At 37.8% G+C, this 18,839-nt stretch overlaps 2 protein-coding genes across 3 annotated transcripts; one reads left to right on the top strand and one right to left on the bottom strand.

Annotated features, from left to right (window-relative positions):
• Nucleotides 1-1,852: 1,852 nt before the first annotated feature.
• On the bottom strand, nt 1,853-4,024 carry rbp4l (retinol binding protein 4, like). 2 transcript variants are annotated; one of them, XM_014983311.2, is made up of 5 exons: nt 3,725-4,023; nt 3,320-3,437; nt 3,088-3,224; nt 2,619-2,731; nt 1,853-2,536 (listed from the first exon to the last, which is right to left on the bottom strand). In XM_014983311.2, exons 2-5 carry the CDS (start codon nt 3,434-3,436, stop codon nt 2,313-2,315), a joined length of 591 nt encoding a protein of 196 aa, XP_014838797.1. In that variant the 5' UTR covers nt 3,437; nt 3,725-4,023; the 3' UTR covers nt 1,853-2,312. The 2 variants fall into 2 exon arrangements, with proteins under 2 accessions (XP_014838797.1, XP_087867119.1); XM_088010993.1 differs by having other exon boundaries at nt 3,320-4,024.
• Nucleotides 4,025-7,870: 3,846 nt separating this feature from the next.
• Nucleotides 7,871-17,292, top strand: pde6b (phosphodiesterase 6B, cGMP-specific, rod, beta). The gene is made up of 23 exons (XM_088010995.1): nt 7,871-8,517; nt 8,624-8,935; nt 9,993-10,145; nt 10,862-10,951; nt 11,035-11,175; nt 11,260-11,334; nt 11,441-11,505; nt 11,660-11,726; nt 11,810-11,857; nt 12,901-13,050; nt 13,178-13,321; nt 13,841-13,906; nt 14,074-14,223; nt 14,310-14,417; nt 14,585-14,694; nt 15,045-15,132; nt 15,222-15,322; nt 15,418-15,525; nt 15,597-15,660; nt 15,744-15,818; nt 16,398-16,481; nt 16,640-16,793; nt 17,205-17,292. The coding sequence occupies exons 1-23, from the start codon at nt 8,359-8,361 to the stop codon at nt 17,255-17,257; spliced, it is 2,565 nt and encodes an 854-aa protein (XP_087867121.1). The 5' UTR covers nt 7,871-8,358; the 3' UTR covers nt 17,258-17,292.
• The last annotated feature ends 1,547 nt before the right edge of the window (nt 17,293-18,839 follow it).

The following is an 18,839-nucleotide window of genomic DNA, read 5'->3' as shown; positions in this document are numbered from 1 at the left end:
CTGTGAAAGACTGGGTCACTAGGATGTCAGTGAATTTCAGCATTATATGTTTAATCTTTTTTAACACTTACACTAAAGCTTTCCTTTGCCTTCCCAGGCGGTTTTACAGCAATTCATACCTTTGAACATGTGACAAAATACTCATTTGGCATTATCCATGTTATATTTGGATTGTCAATCACAATGATTGAGATGTTGAACTGAATGGAGACCTGGGCCATGTGTCCTTAATTTTCCAAGTGGCCCATTTGGGTTCTTCTTCCAATTTTCAGCAGTGTTTCAAAGCTGGAGAAGTCTTTGGATGAAAGGTGAAGGCTTTTAAAGAAACAAGAAAATAAGTCGATTTGATTTCTAACCAAGCACTTTTGCTTTTCATGCCATGGACAGCTGATGATCTTCACCAGCTTGTCTTGACTATCTTCAGAACCAGCATTAATCTGTAAATTGGGGAGTTAGTGCTTCAAAAAATTTGTCTTTTTTTGTTCAGTACATCCTAGCCATCCTTCTGTGCAGCAACACTTTCCAGCTCACTTTGTGAAATCCAGTGTGTTACCCGTCTATAGGAAATATAAGGTCTACTTGGGGTTGATTGGGGCCCATGCAACACTTACAGGGATAAAACTCATATGGGATAATTGTCAGATATTTGAATCACCACATTTTTACTCTTTGACGCAGAGTAACAGTAACTCTACTCCCAGCCAAATCCCTACCCTCCACCCCCACACTATTCCCAGCCTGATGGTTAAGCTTTGGCTTCACACAGAGCCAGGACAGAAAAAAAAAATCTCTAAACATGAACAAAAAAGCCTCTTACAAGTGGACCCAACACGTACAGAGTGGATAAACGAAGTTCGCTGCAACGTGAGCAAGGTGGAAAGTAAATTCAGGAACCACGCCGATTATCTGCGCCATAATCTGGCTGTGTGTGAAATGTGGAATGGCAGGTTGTGAATGAAAGAAAACCTAAAGCAAAGCAACCGATGCTGGTTTAAAACACTACAGCTTCTTTTATTGTAGTCTACTTCCTCATCAAATTTTGGATTATAATGTCTCAGAAATCAAAAGCTGTAGAAGAAAAGCATATTTTAAAGAATGTATTGTGAGAGAATCTTGTTTAAAATGAAAGTTTTTGGGTGTCGTTGTGTAAACAAAGATGAGCTTCAGTGTCCAGGTGAACAGAAAAAGGAATAAAAATGTAAGCACATTATTTGATGCAAGACTAAATCTCACTAAGAACTTTTAACCCGAACATTGTTCATATTCTTATCCGATGTCAGATTAAAGTAATATTTTACTTACTTCTTACTGAAGGCAATGCCAATTTTTTGCAGGGACCAAAACAGTTTTGATACATCGATATGTGGAAGGAGCAAAAAATTAGGGGGATTGCAAAGAGTTTTTTCATCTTAATGGACTTGGAGTTCAACACAGGAGATGAATATTTAGAACTCTAATGAAAATATGCAGAAAAAAAAAAAAAACTAGTCAGCATTTATCAAACCCAAAGTGCTGTACTGCCAACATTTTTCCTCTGATGATTGAGAAGGGAATCAATATTGTTTTTATTCTTTTTTTCAGTGAAATGAAAATACATTTTCCTTTATTTTTTTTATCAATAATAACTCTTCTTTTACATTGTTTTATTATCTTTTTGGAGATGCCCATCTCATTTCTTGTCAAAAATAAACATCTACATCTGACAGCAAAATGTATGTGGTTAATTATGAATAACAACCAAAACCAAAGGTCAAGTTCTATGAAACAGATTTGGACATATCCAAAAGTTGTTCTAAAACTATTTTTTATTTATTCATTTAAATTTCTAATTAATAAATGAAATCTTGAAGCATTTTTGTGTAAAAAAAAATCTTTATTTTTTTGTCACATTCACTCACAAACATTACTGCAAAGTAACATTTTTCTTTTGCATGTATGTATGTATGTATGTGTGTATGTGTGTATGTAGCCTTTATTTAACCAGGAATGTCTCGTTGAGATTAAATCTCTGTTTCAAGAGAAATCTGGCCAAAATACTAATCATCATACTAATAATACATGGATATGTGAGGAGGAGGATGAGATCGAAGAAAATTTCATAAAAGGCAGAAGAAGAGAAATATTCTTCTTCTGTCAATCTCTTTGCATTTTCCAACTCCATCACTGTCATAGATTAACCACACACACACAAACACACACACACACACACACACGCACACATGCTCTCAGGATTTTCCCTCTGCTTGCTCTCTATCCACAAAGTCAGCATCTGACTGGCACTTGCTTCTCCTTCCCCGTTTCTTTGATTCTGCTCAGCAGGCCCCAGACTGCAGGACGGGCTGGAACTGTCCCACCATGCAGATTTCCTCCTGTTTCTGACGGACGACGCGCTGAATCGCTGGAGGCAGGCCCCGGGGGTTCCTGGAGAACACCAGGGCGTAGCCGTCCTCGCAGCTGCCGTCGTCTTTCAGGGAGCGGCAGGCGTAGGTGATGGCGTAGTTGTCATAGTCGGTGTCGATCACCCAGTAGTTGTCGCCTAGTTTGACAGAAAAGTACGATGTTTGTAGGAATGAAGTGTAAAAACACAAATGCGTGATGGGAAGTGGCGTTGAACGTACCTCCGCTTGAGAGGTAGCTGGCCAGGCCCTGGTAGTTCATGAACATCTTGCCGGGGGTGGTAGGGTCAGGTACAGAGTACTGAGCAGCCATGTCGGCGCAGACAACCCAGAAGCTGCAAGACCAAAAATCAGATCAATGACGCAAGAAAAGTTCTTTAGCTTCTCTTTTCTGAATGCTTACAACTATTTACTACAAATCTTCAAAACATGCAAAAAAAAAAAAAAAAACCTCTCATCACATCTCTTCCTAATCCTTTATTATTGAGTGAAAACTCTGCTTATAACTAACGCTTAGCACGTTTTTGCTCCTAAATCTTTCTGTCCTGAACACGTTTTTTTAAAACCTGGCTAAGAAAAAGAACATCTTTTCCTGCACTGGTCAGGTCATCATCTGTTCTTAAAGAAGGGGAAAAACATGTTAAAGAGCAGTATCTGATGCAGAACCTCTTATGAATACTCGGTTCCTTACCCAAACAGGGTGACCCGTCCCCTGGAAGAGGCAGTCATGGAGCCATCATCGTCAATGGTGTACTCGGCGGAGATGTTGTCCTGCAGGAACAGCCCCTCTGGGTCTTTCTTCTGCAGTGCATACCACTTCCCAGCATACTGTCATAAAAGGGAAGTCAGAAATATTTAATCTTTTTTTTTTTCTTTTCTCCTGACATTCACGTCTCAATGCAGGTTTTGTTTTTTGTACTCACTCTCTTTGGATCAAAGTCTTCTTTGACTGAGAAACTATCTACAATGCAGGAGGCAGACAAACTGCGTTCAACGCAGGACACAAAGACCAGCAGCAGGGCCAGCTTAAACGATCCCATTCTGTAATGAAACATGTGTTTATGAAAAAAATTACTTTTTTTTTTTTTTTTTTACCATTTGGAGTAATTTTAAACAAAATACACAAAACCTCTAATGCAACATTTAAATCCAGTCTGAACTCTCTGTTCTAATATCAAATAAGGTTCAACATTCAGTGAGGACTGTCTTTGGTCTGCAACTTTCCCACAGTTTCTCGCTAGAGTGCAGAAGGCACAGATGCAGCTCAAAGGCAACAATTTAACTAGTAAAGAGGCAACTAATGTTAAAATCCAAATCCAGCGTCTTACCTGTTTGGGTTAAGAGTAGCAGTCGAGATTAAAAATCAAAGTTCTGGGTGTGGATGTGTTCACTCTGCAGCAGATCGGGTCTCGGGCTGGTGGCTGCCTTTATATACGTGCCCAACAGACAAGCTTATGGCTGATTTTCATTGCTTGGAACTAAATAAGGTGCTTAAATCTAGAGGTAATCTCTTTGGGTTGAAATCCTTGTCGTAATCTGGCTTCTATGTCCAAGACTTACGATAAAAACAATTAGGCCATTATGTAACTGACTGGAAACACAGTAGAACAGGCACATGCGTAACACTGGCTGGCAAATTAGTTGTATTTAAACACAAGCTTTTAATTAATTGCTTCCGTGGGTTAGAATAAAAACACAGGATTCTTGTTTGGTCTTTTACAAACAGCTGAATTATGTTTGCCAATGGCGTACAACAGAATACGATACCCAATATATGCTCTAAAATACAGATAAAATGATATTAATTCAACATTTATCGACGATGCATTATGGTATTTACGCAATAGAAATAATTTTGGTAATTCCACTGGAACAAACAGGAACATGTTTGAAGGTTTTTAGGAAAAAATATATTATCAGTTATCAATTTTAGTTCAGTTTGATTTCTGAGTGGTACCTGAAAACTTGGCACACGTTGTTCCACAACCCACATCAGAGTTTTCATATTAAGTGGTAAATAAGCTGAAGAAAATAATATTTGAATGGTTCTAGAAAAGCTGCAGCGGGTTTAATAAAAGTACATCTAAAAACAATAAAACAAAAAAAAAAAACTAATCAACAGATCACATCTAAAAATTCCCATGTGAATGTCTCAAACTTAACCGTTTTAAAATTAGTGATGCCAATCGCTCTTAAACATCAGCCACTATCTGATCCTGATAAAGGAAAACAACTTATTACTTTTAATGAGAGGTATTCTGAGACACTTTGGGTGAAGAAGCCATGAAAAGGTCAGGGTAGATCCAGAAATACACACAAGTATATTTGGCACTTTGGACAGATGGCAGAGTTTAGTTTCACCTCACTCTCAGTAGACAGAATAAATAGAATAGGTCTGTCTGCCAACACTGTCATTGTGTTGAGCAACCAAGGTTTAATCTGTCAAGAGGTAGTCTGTAAACAAGCCCAAATAACACAGTCAGATAATTAGAAGAATAAAAGTTACTTAACTGCGGATGCTGCTATCAACCAAACTCGCTTTGTCAATTAAATAATTTCTCAATCTCTAATTATTGAAAGTATGAAACGTTGCTAACTCAATCCACATAGAGGGAGAAAGTAGACATTTGTTTATCTCTTTAAACAGACACTGGCTCTCATTCCCTGGTTTATCCCTAATCACCATCAGTCCAGTATATTGTGTAATTGCTGGCATTTAATAAGTTGTTATGCAGCTGTCTGTGTGCAGACAGAAAAGGTCAGTCATGTAGACTGACTATGACAGTAAAGGCTCTCCTCAGAGAGGAAGAGAACAGAGAAGTCAGCCAAGACTACTGATCTACTTTTTTCCATCGACTCTATCAGGGACGTAATCCTACTTTTGCTGCTCAAAATAGATAGTTGACAAAACACTGATTTAACTGCTGAACAGAAACGTCAAGGGCACAATGAAAAATCTGTTAAATAAGTTATAGAAATTTCAATTTCTGTTTTGCAGCTAGTTAATAAGATCCAAAACGGGATGTTTTGTTGTGGACTGAACGCACAGCCTGGTGGAAACCCATTGCTAAGTTTTATTTAATTATTATTATTTTTTTCCAAAGAGAACAAATTCTACTTGCTTCACTAGAAAGTTTAGAATAAAAGATCAAAAACTGTTCGGGTCAAGATGGTGGATGCTGCATCCTGCTGCTGGGCTGCTGGGAAAACTGGTCTGGATCTAGTGATGCATTGAGGATCTAGTGATGCATATGTGGGTTAACAGGCTGTTTAAAATTGTGTTTTATCTTCTAAACAAAAGTGTGACAAGCTGATCGTCATTCACGGAGGATACGGCATATTTGTTTTGCTACTAATGTGATTGTGGCTTCAGGTTCACTGAAGGATTCGCTGAGGATGTAATCTAGAAAATTGTACTTCATCATCAAAAGGACTGAGGACACGTGGAGAAGAAGCAGGGTTTTTCCTTGTTGCTGAAGCCATTTATTGTATTCTGTAAGGTTAAGACTGGGGCTCAGGAGAAAAAGCTCCAGGAAAAAAAGCTCCCAAATAGTAAAATATATCCCTAAGGATGATGTATGTCATCCCTTCAGCTCCGGGTTCTGGATCTACCCTGGTTCTACCCACTTTGCTTGGATAACGTCGATAGAGAATCATCCGGGGATCATCCTTATCAGAAGACTTCTGGCAAGAGAAATGTTGCAAGAACTTTATCATGAATATTTGGAGGATTCACTTTAACTCTCAAGTTGAAATATTACATTCATTTTCCCCCGAATGTCCCCAGTTATTTGAAGCTCGAAGTTGAAACTTAGAAATGTGTTTGCTGCCATCTACTGGGGCTTGTCAGCAGTGCAACCAGTGCAGTGGATACAATTTTATTTATTTATTTTTTATAGAAAAAAAAATCCAATTATGCCTATCTTCCTACTTACCACAAAAATAAAATACATTTCACAATATCAAATAAAGTTAAAGAAAGCACAATAACTGTAGAACATTGCATTAACATCTATTAATTTCAAGACCTGATATCATTTACTACAGAGGTTTTTCCAACTGTGCCACTGCAGGCTGCACAGTGGTGCTTTCAGTGAGAAGGTTCTGGGTTTTTCACACAAGTATCAGCTAATGAACTGATTTCAAGGGGACCCATCCTTATACAAGTTCAATTATGTGGCTTAATTTGTTTCTCTTACTGCTCACAACTTCATCCCAACAGCCAACTACTCTGTTTCAAGCAGAATTACGCTCCAGATATGATATTGTTACATCTTTACATTTTGTGGTGGCATTTACATTTATGTTAATTTCTCTATACTTATTCAGCAGGGGAAGAAATCCCACATTACTGTAACAAAGTCAACACTTCCACAATTATCACAAACCTGCTCTTTAACATTAGGCTTTTGATGTGCTGAATATCCTCTCTCCTCTGCAGTTCCCTCCATGGGTTCTTAAAAAAAACTCAGGTTAGAAGAATGATTCTGTCTGTCTGATAAACCATCTATAAAAGCTCTTGTAGAAATCTCTTGAATCATTACCTAGCAAAAAGATGCAATAATGACTCACGTTCAAGTTTACTATAAGAGGCACTTGGAACTGAACTTGAAATATCCTGGTAACAGTTCATGAGATTATTTTTTGGCAGAGAAATGGGCCCACAGCATTAAATGTCCTCCACCTTACTTTACAAAGGGCATGAAATGCTTTTCAACACATTCATCTTTCCTTACAAGTTTTTCACAGCCTGTTTTCCAAAATACCTTGAAACAATAAAAATGATGTTCCACATAACATACATTAGAGTGTTATGTATAACCATATCCATCTAATTTTATTCATAGGTCACACAAGAAAGTATTCTGTTATAAGCCCAAAATCACATTCACTGTCAGTTTGAGAACTAGCAGGGCAACAAACTTACATTCACACACATGCATGCATACACACCTGTCGTTATGCATTATAGTGGCAGCAGATTATCTATTTGACCTTTTGCTTAAGGTCTTTATGCAGCCTTATAATAGACGGGTCCTCCTAGCTCTGAATGAACGGATTAGTTTTCCTTTGGAGGCGCTTTACATCCCTTTTTATTCATGTCAATCTGCAGTAAAGATTGTTTGCAGAAAAAAAAAGAGTTTGGATGGTGAGACCATCAGTGTCCAAAGAAAACAGAGGATCAGACAAAGGAGGCCTTGTTGAAAAGAGTTAAGCAGCTTGTACAGGTCCAGAGAGGAATCATATTGAACATATCGATATAAAAGACGTTTGCTTAAAATGAATGTCATTTCTACGGATTTCTATGTCATTTCTGTTTTTTTTTTCAGTTGCAACTAATAGACTTGCTTCAACAATATTCAATTTTGATTTCATTAGAAGAATTAAAAGAGTGTCTCAGAAGATAAGCTTATCAAATCCTGCTGCTCGCCTGAATAAAAACATGTCACAGTCCATGTCTACACTCTTAGTAAGACCGCAGTTATCAGGAGTGGAGTCATCCTGGTGTGAATGTACTGATGCAGAGTGAAGGCTGGGTCCTTTGGCCCACATATCTGTTACTACATGATCAGCTGATGAGTTTAGCATAGGTAGATCCCTGCTAACCTTCAGCACTATCTGCTGATGACAGAGGGATTGCTGGGATTCAGCCCTCTGCCTTCTCCTCAGGGCTCTCCCTCTTGCAGTCCACTCATCCAACTAAACAAGGGGATTATTAACTTTTTTTTTTGTTTTTTGCCTGCATTTGAATGTATAGATTTCCCCCAATCTGTACATCACCTGGGTAAGATTTGTTTCTTTTCCTGAGTCGATAAAATGGTATTTGGAGTGTGAGTCGTTTCGCTTATTTGTGGTTTCTTGTTGGAGAAGCGGTTGCTCCATTGGAGCAGCACTGGAGCTTCATTGAGAGCAAAGGGAAGAGGACAAGGAATATCTGACAGAAGAAGAGGAAGGAGGAACAATGGGTGTGCAAAAAGAAGACGTGGAGAAGTTTCTTCGCGACAACCCTGCGTTTGCTGCAAAGTACTTTTGCAAAACATTGAGCCCTTCTTCCATATCGAAGATATCAGGACTCCCAGAAAAAGAGATTGACTTTGGAAAGCTGGAGGAACTTAGCCGGGTAAGTTACATATTTGATGATTTCTCAGTATAGAAACAAAATAATCTTTGTGAATTAAAAAACAAAAAAAAACAAAAACAAGCTTATATTTCTCTAATTTCCAAAGGTTGAGGAAAGCCGAATAATGTTTGATTTGATCAAAGACATGCAAGAGAACATCAACATGGAAAAGGTGGTCTTCAAGATCCTGAAGCGGCTCGGAGCTCTCATTCACGCCGACCGCTGCAGCCTGTTCATGTACCGGCAGCGGAACGGCATCGGAGAGCTGGCGACGAGGCTCTTCAACGTCTCGACCAACTCAGTCCTGGAGGACTGTGTGGTTCCACCAGACTCTGAGATCGTCTACCCTCTGGACTTGGGGATAGTTGGCAATGTGGCCCTCACCAAGAAGAATGTCAACGTGAAAGATGTCAAAGAGGTAAAGTGGGGGCAGGGAGGCTGGACATCAGTTTGTGAGTCAGAGCAAAAAGATGAACCAGAGAGAATTACTCTTGATGATGCACACAGCCTGAGACAGAAGGGAACGCAGCCGGCTCAAACTTTTTCAGTCTCAAAACTTCATATTTGTTGTCAAGCATTTCCAAAACAAGCCTTCTTTCAGATTCACTCATAACATCTTCTGCAGAGTAAATATATAAGGAAGGTAATAATGTCAAAAAATGTCACAGTTCTTCAAATAATATGTGAACTGTGCTACTCTCTTGACAATTTAACTGATTGCTAACTAACCTAAACATATTGTCTTAAATGATCATTTCACAAAGCTGGAGCTTTAGTTAGCATTAGTGGTGGTGTTAATTATACTAAACTAAACTCCATCCAACCTCAAAGCAGCTCTGATCAAGAGTCTTGTGCTTCAGTATTTGGCTATTCTATCCAATATAACCCCCAATTTTAAACCTTAAACTTAAATTTAAAGATAATCTAAAACGCAAAGAATACAGATATTTGAAGTCCTGTGAATTATGTACAACATCATTTTAAATGTAACATTGAAATTAAATAGAAACAAATTATGTGCCTAATTTGTATTCACATGTGCATGTACAGGCTCCCTGCTGCAGACCTGAACAAAGTGTGGTTGTAAATCTCATTGTCAGACATAATCCATTTATTCTCAGATCGCATCATCCTCTGCTGTAGCCATGGATTAGACGCTGCTGACATTTAGTTGGCTGTCAGCAGGAATGTAAAACAGATCAAAACTAGTTCGAGTTATTTCCATTCAACCTATGTATTCAAATAAATTAATTGACTGCTTGTTTGTTGGGCAGCAATAATCACATTGGCCTATTTACTGAGATCTATTTAGTATTTTGAGATGTTTTTTAAATATTCAAAGTGCGAAGATCCAGAGTGCTTAAATCGGATTGACCACTTTTAAGAAGATACAATTTTTCCTCCTAAACTCTTAATGTAGCATAAAGAAAAATAAGACTTTCACACGTGTTTGTGAATATGTTGTACCTTTTCAGAGCCAGTATTTCAGTTCATTCGTTGATGAACTCACAGAATACGAGACCAGGAACGTGCTGGCAGCGCCCATCCTCAACGGCAAAGACCTGGTGGCCGTGATCATGGCCCTGAACAAAACCACAGGACCACATTTCACCAGCCAGGATGAAGATGTGAGTCCACAAGCTACTGGTGGCGATGCGCCCAGCACAGCTGATGACTGAGCAGCAGAACAGTTTGGATAAAATCTAATTCTTAAGAGAATTAGTGAAGTAAAGTAATCTAGTGCAGGTTCATGATGCACGGTTGAAACTATTAAAGCTAAACAGTTTACTATGTTATTTCAAGGTTAATTGCAAGATTTTTATCAGTCACATCCAAAAATGATTTTTGTTATAAAGTTTCATTATAATGAACATATTTTTAAGAGACTGAAAAGTATACTGAGCTTAGAAGTTAATATATTTTATAATTCTATTGTTGCTTTATACATGTATCTGTTAATTATTCATGTAGATGCTTATTTTATTGTATTTTTCATCGATTTATTTAATTTTGAGCACTTCCCTATTTCATATCTTTGTAAGATGGGCATTTGAATGAGTAAGAGAAGAATGACCAATACTAGAAAACAACCAAAAGACATTCAAATGTTCTATCACAGTTACAAACTTCAATGTATTTTATTTTATGTGGTAAGCCAAGAAAAATAATAAGTAATGGTTAAGAGGGAGAGCGAGTTTTAAAATGTATTCTTTCTGTAAACTTTCTGTTTCATCATATAAAAGAGTCTTATGTTACATCACCTCTCGTGGTTGTATCGCGACAAAATGTGGAGTCATTTTGAAGAAATGTGACATATAAATCATGTTCCTGTTCGTGTCTGCAGCTCTTCCTGAAGTACCTGAAAATTGCCTCTCTGAACCTTAAGATCTTTCACCTAAGTTACCTCCACAACTGTGAGACACGCAAAGGACAGGTGCGGGCAAACGTTAAAACAAAAGTTTGTAATTTCTATGTCTGTATGCATGCCGCCTTTAAATCTTGTGTGTGTCCTTGTAGCTGCTGCTGTGGTCTGCCAACAAGGTGTTTGAAGAGCTGACAGACATCGAGCGACAGTTTCACAAAGCCTTGTACACAGTCCGGGCCTACCTCAACTGTGACCGATACTCTGTGGGGTTACTAGACATGACAAAGGAAAAGGTTTGGTGTCTATCTTTATTTTATGGCCGAATTATTTTGTGTGATTTACCATGAAGTTACTGACTTGCTCCCTTCTTCTTTTAGGAGTTCTTTGACATTTGGCCTGTGTTGATGGGAGAGCAGCCACCTTACAGTGGACCTGTAACTCCAGATGGCAGGGTGCATTGTTTTATTCAACTTTCTCATCACACGTGTATTCATTAAAAAGTCTCTACTTTAGTTTGGCTTTGGTCTCTATTGCTAATCTATTTAATTTACCCCTTAGGAAGTAATTTTCTACAAGGTGATTGATTACATACTCCATGGAAAAGAAGACATCAAAGTAATACCGTGAGTTTTTTTTTTAATGTTTGGTCAATAGCGGTCCTGGTCAGTGATGCTTTTACTTTAACACTTTTCAAATGAGTTTGAAGAAACTAATAATCACAGTTCAGTAACAGACTGATCATCTTCTGACTTGTCTTTTCTTCAATTTGTCACAAAGAAATCCACCTGCAGACCACTGGGCCTTGAGCAGCGGCCTTCCCACTTATGTTGCTGAGAGCGGCTTTGTGAGTTTTCTTTCCAACAACGGCAGCGAGCTGCTGAATTATCTGAAGCCAAATTAATTAGTCTGCTCCTTTCCGCCCTTCAGATCTGCAACATCATGAATGCGGCCGCTGATGAGACGTTTCAGTTCCAGGTGAGAAACTTTACGTGCCTCCAGGTGCTTCACCAAACACTTGTTTTTGTAAAACCTTCATGATTTACAGTTTATTGGATGATAATGGCTGGGTGGACGGTCAACCTCAATGGCAGTAAATGCAGCTTGAATCAAAGGTTAACATGCTGTTGGATCAGTTGATGCTGTTGGTGACTTAAAAAGCTCTAGCTGGTTTGCTGTAGTAGTAGAAGAGTTTTAGTATTAGAGAAAAAACACATTTATTAAAAGACTGATTTACTCAAATTTAGATGTAATATAAAAAAACCCTTCATTTCCTTATGATGATAATGTACATTATATTTCTCTGGTAAAGATTTGTAACAGCTTCCAAGTACATTGGAAAGGAAATCGATGAATTAGAAAAAAAAACAAAAAAAACATGCCGTCACGCTATTACCATGATAATCTCATACATTATTTATGGTGGGGAAAGTATTTGGTCATGCAGGAAAAACCAACTCACCTGGTTTATAGATTACAAAAAGAAAGCTGCAGGAACTACACCTGGTTGAATTTATAATGATAAATTAACAACATTTAACTTTGTTCTATGCTAAGAAATTAGAAACCATACACAATCGTCCTTAAAAACTGTATTTTTTTTAGTTATTTAAAAAAGAACTGCATTTGAATGAATAAGAAAATAAGATATATTAACTAAAAAAAATTTTAAAAATATTTATTTTAAACTATTGTTCCTATCTTTAAAGAATAGACATATATGGCATGATCATTAGTACTTTGTTGGACGTGATCTGTCCCAAATTAATATTTATTTTAAGTATTATATCACCGATCATGTTGTTTTCTTTTTTTTTGTTTTGTTATAAACAAATGTGATTGTATCTGTCTTAAACTAAGGCATCTATCTACATTTTGGTCCCTAAGTACTTTGTTTACTAATGCACGTAATTTCTACTCATTGACAAGTGTTTTGGAAATGTTTGGAAATTGCTGACTGACATAAATATGAAATCAAGTTATACAATTACAGACTTGATTGTGTTTTCTTGTCATCGCAGACAGAGCCGCTGGATGACAGTGGCTGGACCATAAAAAATGTTCTCTCGCTTCCAATTGTCAACAAGAAAGAAGAAATAGTCGGCGTGGCAACGTTTTACAACAGGAAAGATGGGAAGCCATTTGATGATCATGATGAAAATCTCATGGAGGTATATCTAATCTGTCCTTGTGGCTGACTAAATGAGTTTGTACAATTTCATCTAATTACAAAGATCCATTATTTTTTCCCCCTAATATTCTTTGAAAGTATTTTATGTAAATTCTTCTGATTCCCAGGCTTTGACTCAGTTCCTGGGATGGTCAGCTCTGAACACGGACACGTACGACAAAATGAACAAGCTCGAGAACCGAAAGGACATCGCTCAAGATATGGTGCTCTACCACGTCAAATGTCGAAATGATGAAATTCAGAATATCCTGGTCAGTGGTACTTTTACTTAAAAAAAAAATACAACATTCTTATTTTCAAATAAGGCGCATTTTTACTTCAAGAATCCGTTAAGATTACATAAATAGAAATCTACTTAATTTCAGAGTAACTGGTGAGAAGGGATTGGCTGCAAAATAGATTAAAACTAATTTGGAGTGACTTGAAATAAAGTAAGTGACATAAAGCTGAAATTGTTGTCATCTGCAGTTTATTGTCCAGTCGTCGTTGGCAAAAGGGAGTCAAAAGACAGACTACAAACAGCCCACAAAGTTTTAAAGGTTCAGGGTTAATAATTGAAGTAATGAATCAGGGTTGTATAATTTAGACACACGTTAAACTAGACTAAATTGATGCATTAATGCTCCATTCTTCAAAAAGCACCATAAAATATCTAGTGCCCTGATAGAAAAGTGTCAGTAATTTTGATTGCCTTTTAAATGTTTGGATTTTTCTTTTTTTTTTTTCCTCGATTTTTGATTGATTTAAGTATACAATGCCAACTTTTCTAGAACACAAGAGAGGTCTATGACTGTGAGCCCTGGGACTGTGAAGAAGAGGATCTTCTTGACATTCTGGTAATGCCTGAACTCGTCTGTTTTGGGTTTCCAACTATAAAGGTTTCTTTTATTTAGGAAAAAAATAAAATAAAATCAGAGTGTGAGACTATAGGCATATAAAATATTTCATGCAAACATGGTTTTTATTCTCACTCAGCTTTCGTTTTCTGGTGCCATCCTTTTAGAAAAAAGACCTGCCACCTCTTATCAAGAAATTTGAGATCTACGAGTTTCGCTTCTCAGATTTTAACTGCACAGAACTGGAGCTGGTGAAATGCGGGATCCAGATGTACTACGAAGTCGGTGTAGTGAAGAAGTTCCAGATTCCTCAAGAAGTAATACAGTTGCACATGTAAACAACGTTTATTCTTGAGCGTGTCCGCAAAAAGTTTGAGATATTAACTCTTTAATTTCCTCTCAGGTGCTGGTTCGCTTCATGTACTCTGTCAGTAAAGGCTACAGAAAAATCACCTACCACAACTGGCGTCACGGCTTCAATGTGGGACAGACCATGTTCACATTGTTAACGGTATCCGTTTGATTGTTGTTTTTAAGTATATTGCAATGCCCATTTATAAAACACTAAAAGAAAATGAACCAGTTTAATTTTCATTTTAACTAGTTTAGTTGTAGTTTATTCTTCAAAACATAAATATTTCTATTTTACACTGCATATCTATTTCTTTTTGGCCTCAGACAGGGCATCTGAAGCGATATTACACAGACCTAGAAGTCATGGCCATGATAACGGCAGGATTTCTGCATGACATTGATCACAGAGGAACAAACAACTTGTACCAGGTCAAGTAAGTGACTACACTCTCACAGGATATCTCTTTTCACCTTTAAATCGAATACTTTGTATTAAGAAGTTGTAACCTACTGTGAACTACAGGAAATCCAGCAAACTACTGTAAATTTCTTGTGCTTGTAAGCAAACTGGATCATAATTCCTCACTGAACCAGTTTATTAATTATGGTTAAAGTTTTGCAACAACTCACCAATTTAAGTTACTATTGCGGTGGCGAGCCTGAATGAAAGGCAATTTAAAAATACTTTTGAGTTAGACTTCTTAAGACTTGGCTTTTCAGTTGAGTCAGACGACGGTTAAGTTGTCAGATATTTAAGGATTTTTTTTTTTGTTTAATCCAACAGATCGGGTAATCCTCTGGCCAAGTTACACGGCTCCTCCATCCTGGAACGACACCATCTAGAGTTTGGAAAGTTTCTCCTCTCCGACGAGGTAAAGAAATGTCATTTAACCTAACATGTGGGCTACGTGTCGTACAGTCTCTGAATATACCGACCTCGCTCTTTGTTTTTCATTTGCAGTCACTGAACATCTACCAGAACCTGAACAGGCGGCAGGTAGATCACGTGATTCATCTTACCGACATTGCCATCATCGCCACCGACCTGGCTCTGTATTTCAAGTGAGTAGCGTCTCTAACTTTTCAGTCCGGTCTTGTCAATACATTTTTCTCTTGGTTAAAAATGAGTCAAAGTGATTCATCTTCTATTGTCACAGGAAGCGAACAATGTTCCAAAAGATTGTGGACCTTTCAAAAACATATGAAGATGAAAAGAAATGGGTGGATTTCATGTCTCTAGAAACAACCAGAAAAGAGATCGTCATGTGAGTGAAATGAAAACAACTCAGGCGTCTACTGTCCAGTGGGTTTATAACCTGGATAATGTTTATTCCAGGGCAATGATGATGACAGCATGTGACTTGTCGGCCATCACAAAGCCCTGGGAAGTGCAGAGCAAGGTAAGAGTAATGAGAATAAAAGGTTTAAACAAAGAGGGGATGCTGGTTGTTGGCAGATGATGAACTGAGTGTGTAATTTTCAGGTTGCCTTGTCTGTGGCGGCAGAGTTTTGGGAGCAGGGTGATTTGGAGAGGACAGTGCTGGAACAGCAACCTATTGTGAGTTTGCAAGTTGCAATTATACCATAATTATGTTGCATAAATGGGTGTTATAACAAAAAAAGTAGTACACTGCAGCGAGGATAAATTCAGCACCAAATAGAAGAATCCTGCATAATTATCGGCACCCTGCAAAAATGTTTTAGAAAGATCGGAACGAAATGTGCATTTGTTATACTGTAGCATAATCTCGCACGGAAAAAAAGATTAGCTCAGCAGGAAGCTTTGGATCTCTCACTTCCTTTGCATCCTCCTCACTGGCAAGAAAAAATCGGGTTCTTGATTGGCTTTGTCACAGTCTCAGTAATTTAAAGCTTTTAAATGATTGCTCTGACTGTTAATGCAAGTTTATATGGACAAAAACTATTTTGTTGTAGCTGTTCTCCGAGTTATAAAGTCTAACACTCAAATGTTTTTCTCAAATGTCCTATTTTGAAGACCATCTCAGAGAAATAGACCTTTGCATCACATCATATTTAAAACTATGGGAACCATGAAATTATAAATTACCATTTAAAAGAAATTGCTTCCATCACTGAGTTTTCTCTAACAATGATTTGATTCTGTCTTTTCCACCAGCCCATGATGGACAGGAACAAAGCAGCAGAGCTTCCAAAGCTACAATGTGGCTTCATTGACTTCGTCTGCACATTCGTCTACAAGGTATTGCCTACAATAGGTTCTTAATCCATAAAAAAGCAATGTGAGCTATGTTTGTGTTGATTTCACAGCAAAACAATGGGTTTGATCAAAACCCACCATCTGATGTAATTCTCATTTTGTTCCCCTTCAGCCATTTATTCTTGATTTTGTCTTCTCAGGAATTTTCTCGCTTCCACCCCCAAATCCAGCCTATGTTAGATGGCATCCTTAACAACAGGAAAGAATGGAATGCAAAAAAAGAGGAATATGAAGCTAAACTCAAAGCCATAGAGGAAGAGAAGGCTGCAAAAGAGGCTGCTCAGGCAGCAAAAGGTAAAGTGATCCCTTAAACTCACTGCTCTGTGGCAAAAGTTCATTGCCATCTGATATTTTTGCTCTATCCCGTTTGACTAAGTCATAAAACAATGTAGTATATAATGTCTGTAAGCCACTATGGATTATACCAGTAATGCATGCTATAAGGCATGAATGTTATAAAAAGTGAAAACTCTCCTGACAATGGTTCCATGGTGTTGAAAGAACATCAGCCCTTAATTTTGTATAAGTGGTCAAGATTAGCTGTAGCTTTTAACTTCTCTACATAGGAAAAGTTGAAGGAAGAGCACTTGTAAGACCAACTTTACATAATTGAAAATTTTAAATAGGAAGAAGCTCTGACTATAATGTGTAAATAGCTACACAAGCAAAAAGTAATTTATTTTTTTCTATTTATTCTTCATGTAGCTGCTGCAAACAACCCGAGTGGTGGAGGCTCCAAGACCTGCTCCGTTTGCTAAAAGACTCTACAGACAGTGGAAGCTCAGAATCATCTGAAAAGAAATATTTTGAATATTTTAGACTGACTGGCAAGAAAAATGCTCTAAAATGAAGAAGTTGGATATGTTCGCAAAGCCCCAAAGTACTTATAAGCCTCCCACAGTCTTAATGCGCCGCCCAGGAGGAGCGCAGCAAATGTCACGGTCAGACAGTGGAGAATTAGGGGGGTTGTCCCATTGGACTGTCAATTATTGAAACCACACAAAAAACCTTGTAAAAGTGCGCATCAGGTCAGTGCTTCTCAGCTGGGCTGCGCACAGAGTAAAAGAAGGTGTGGGGTTTAAATGATCCCATTTTTTAAGACCACAGAAGGGTTAAAGAGTAGGAGTTTCAGTCAGAGAAGAAAAAGCCTGAACAGAAAGAGCTCTGCACTTCAGCTAAAATAATGGGACATGGTAAAACATCAGTCATTACTGGGACGTCACTGAAACAAATTTTGTTGTATTTAACTTTAAACTGCTTTGACAATATTGTTTTGCATTCTGATTTCACTTTTGTTTCAAACACATTGTTTATCTTTTGAGAATTACGTTTAGGTACTTGACAGGTACAGACTTAACATACTGTCGTTTCTGTACAGATGATACATTTTTGTATTTTTTGTGTTTGTTTCAGCAGGTGTCACAAGATAATCATTGTAAATACATTACATAGCCACTGGTAGCCTTGCTATGTACCATATGTACTGCATTGCATGACAGAGAAAATATAGCTCTGTTACATTTTTATGGACAAGACCAGACTGTAAAAAGGCCTCTTAGAAAGTAGTACATCTACATCTTCCAGCAATTGTTTTCAATGTTCACTCTTTCCAGTCACTATTTACAAATGAGAGTGTGTTTACTTTGATTGCAGAGATCTACAACTACAATTTGCTACAATTAGTAAGGCAACTTGCCATGTGGTAATCATGTGCAATAGCTATGCATGTTTCCAATCAACAAAATCCGTAGCTGCTTATCTGTGATGCCTTTATAATGTACATACGGAGTCTGTATGTGTGTGTGTGTGTGTGTGTGTGAGAGAGCGAGAGAGGATAGCCTAGAAAACCTTGTATAAAGTGAGTAGATCAATGTATTTGGAAATAGATCTTGTTCAGAGACATTGGTGGGTCCAAGATGAAAACTGGGATTCAAATTCTTTTGCATTTTATCTATTTGGACTCGAATGCTTGTCTTAAAGTAAGAGCAAGAAGCTAAAAAAAAATGGATTTAAAAATAAGCCTGTACTACGTCACGCAGGCACTGCCTGCGTTGAGCATGAACAGAACGCAATCCACACATCGCAAAGAACGTGGAAACTTTACTCATTCATAAGATCAAGAAACTGAACCCAGGGCTGTGGTGCTGTAGGGCAGCAGTGCTACTAGCCATTCAGACTCCTGGGTGACAAAGCTGTTCCAGTCAACAGACTGAGCAACCCGACTTTGTGTAACGACATGTACACCTACACATCTACACTTGTAAATACAATATTTTTAAAGGTAAAATAGTAACGCTTACATAATTGTATTGCTCTTATTGAGCCGTGAGTTCATGCTTG

This window comes from Poecilia mexicana, unplaced genomic scaffold (assembly GCF_051168715.1).
Source record: "Poecilia mexicana isolate PSO_F unplaced genomic scaffold, ASM5116871v1 scaffold_12, whole genome shotgun sequence".
NCBI lineage: Eukaryota > Metazoa > Chordata > Actinopteri > Cyprinodontiformes > Poeciliidae > Poecilia > Poecilia mexicana.
This window is presented reverse-complemented; position numbering and strand designations above follow the sequence as displayed.

What these genes read in the sequence shown, in the direction of transcription:
- rbp4l (XM_088010993.1), bottom strand. Translation starts at nt 3,451, where the DNA reads ATGTTTCATTACAGAATGGGATCGTTTAAGCTGGCCCTGCTGCTGGTC. An exon ending in AAGACTTTGATCCAAAGAGA is followed by an intron (nt 3,225 to 3,319) that starts GTGAGTACAAAA and finishes CTTTTATGACAG; the next exon opens with TATGCTGGGAAGTGGTATGC. An exon ending in GGACGGGTCACCCTGTTTGG is followed by an intron (nt 2,732 to 3,087) that starts GTAAGGAACCGA and finishes TTGGTCTTGCAG; the next exon opens with CTTCTGGGTTGTCTGCGCCG.
- pde6b (XM_088010995.1), top strand. Translation starts at nt 8,359, where the DNA reads ATGGGTGTGCAAAAAGAAGACGTGGAGAAGTTTCTTCGCGACAACCCT. An exon ending in ATGAAATTCAGAATATCCTG is followed by an intron (nt 13,322 to 13,840) that starts GTCAGTGGTACT and finishes CAACTTTTCTAG; the next exon opens with AACACAAGAGAGGTCTATGA. An exon ending in ACCAGAAAAGAGATCGTCAT is followed by an intron (nt 15,526 to 15,596) that starts GTGAGTGAAATG and finishes TGTTTATTCCAG; the next exon opens with GGCAATGATGATGACAGCAT.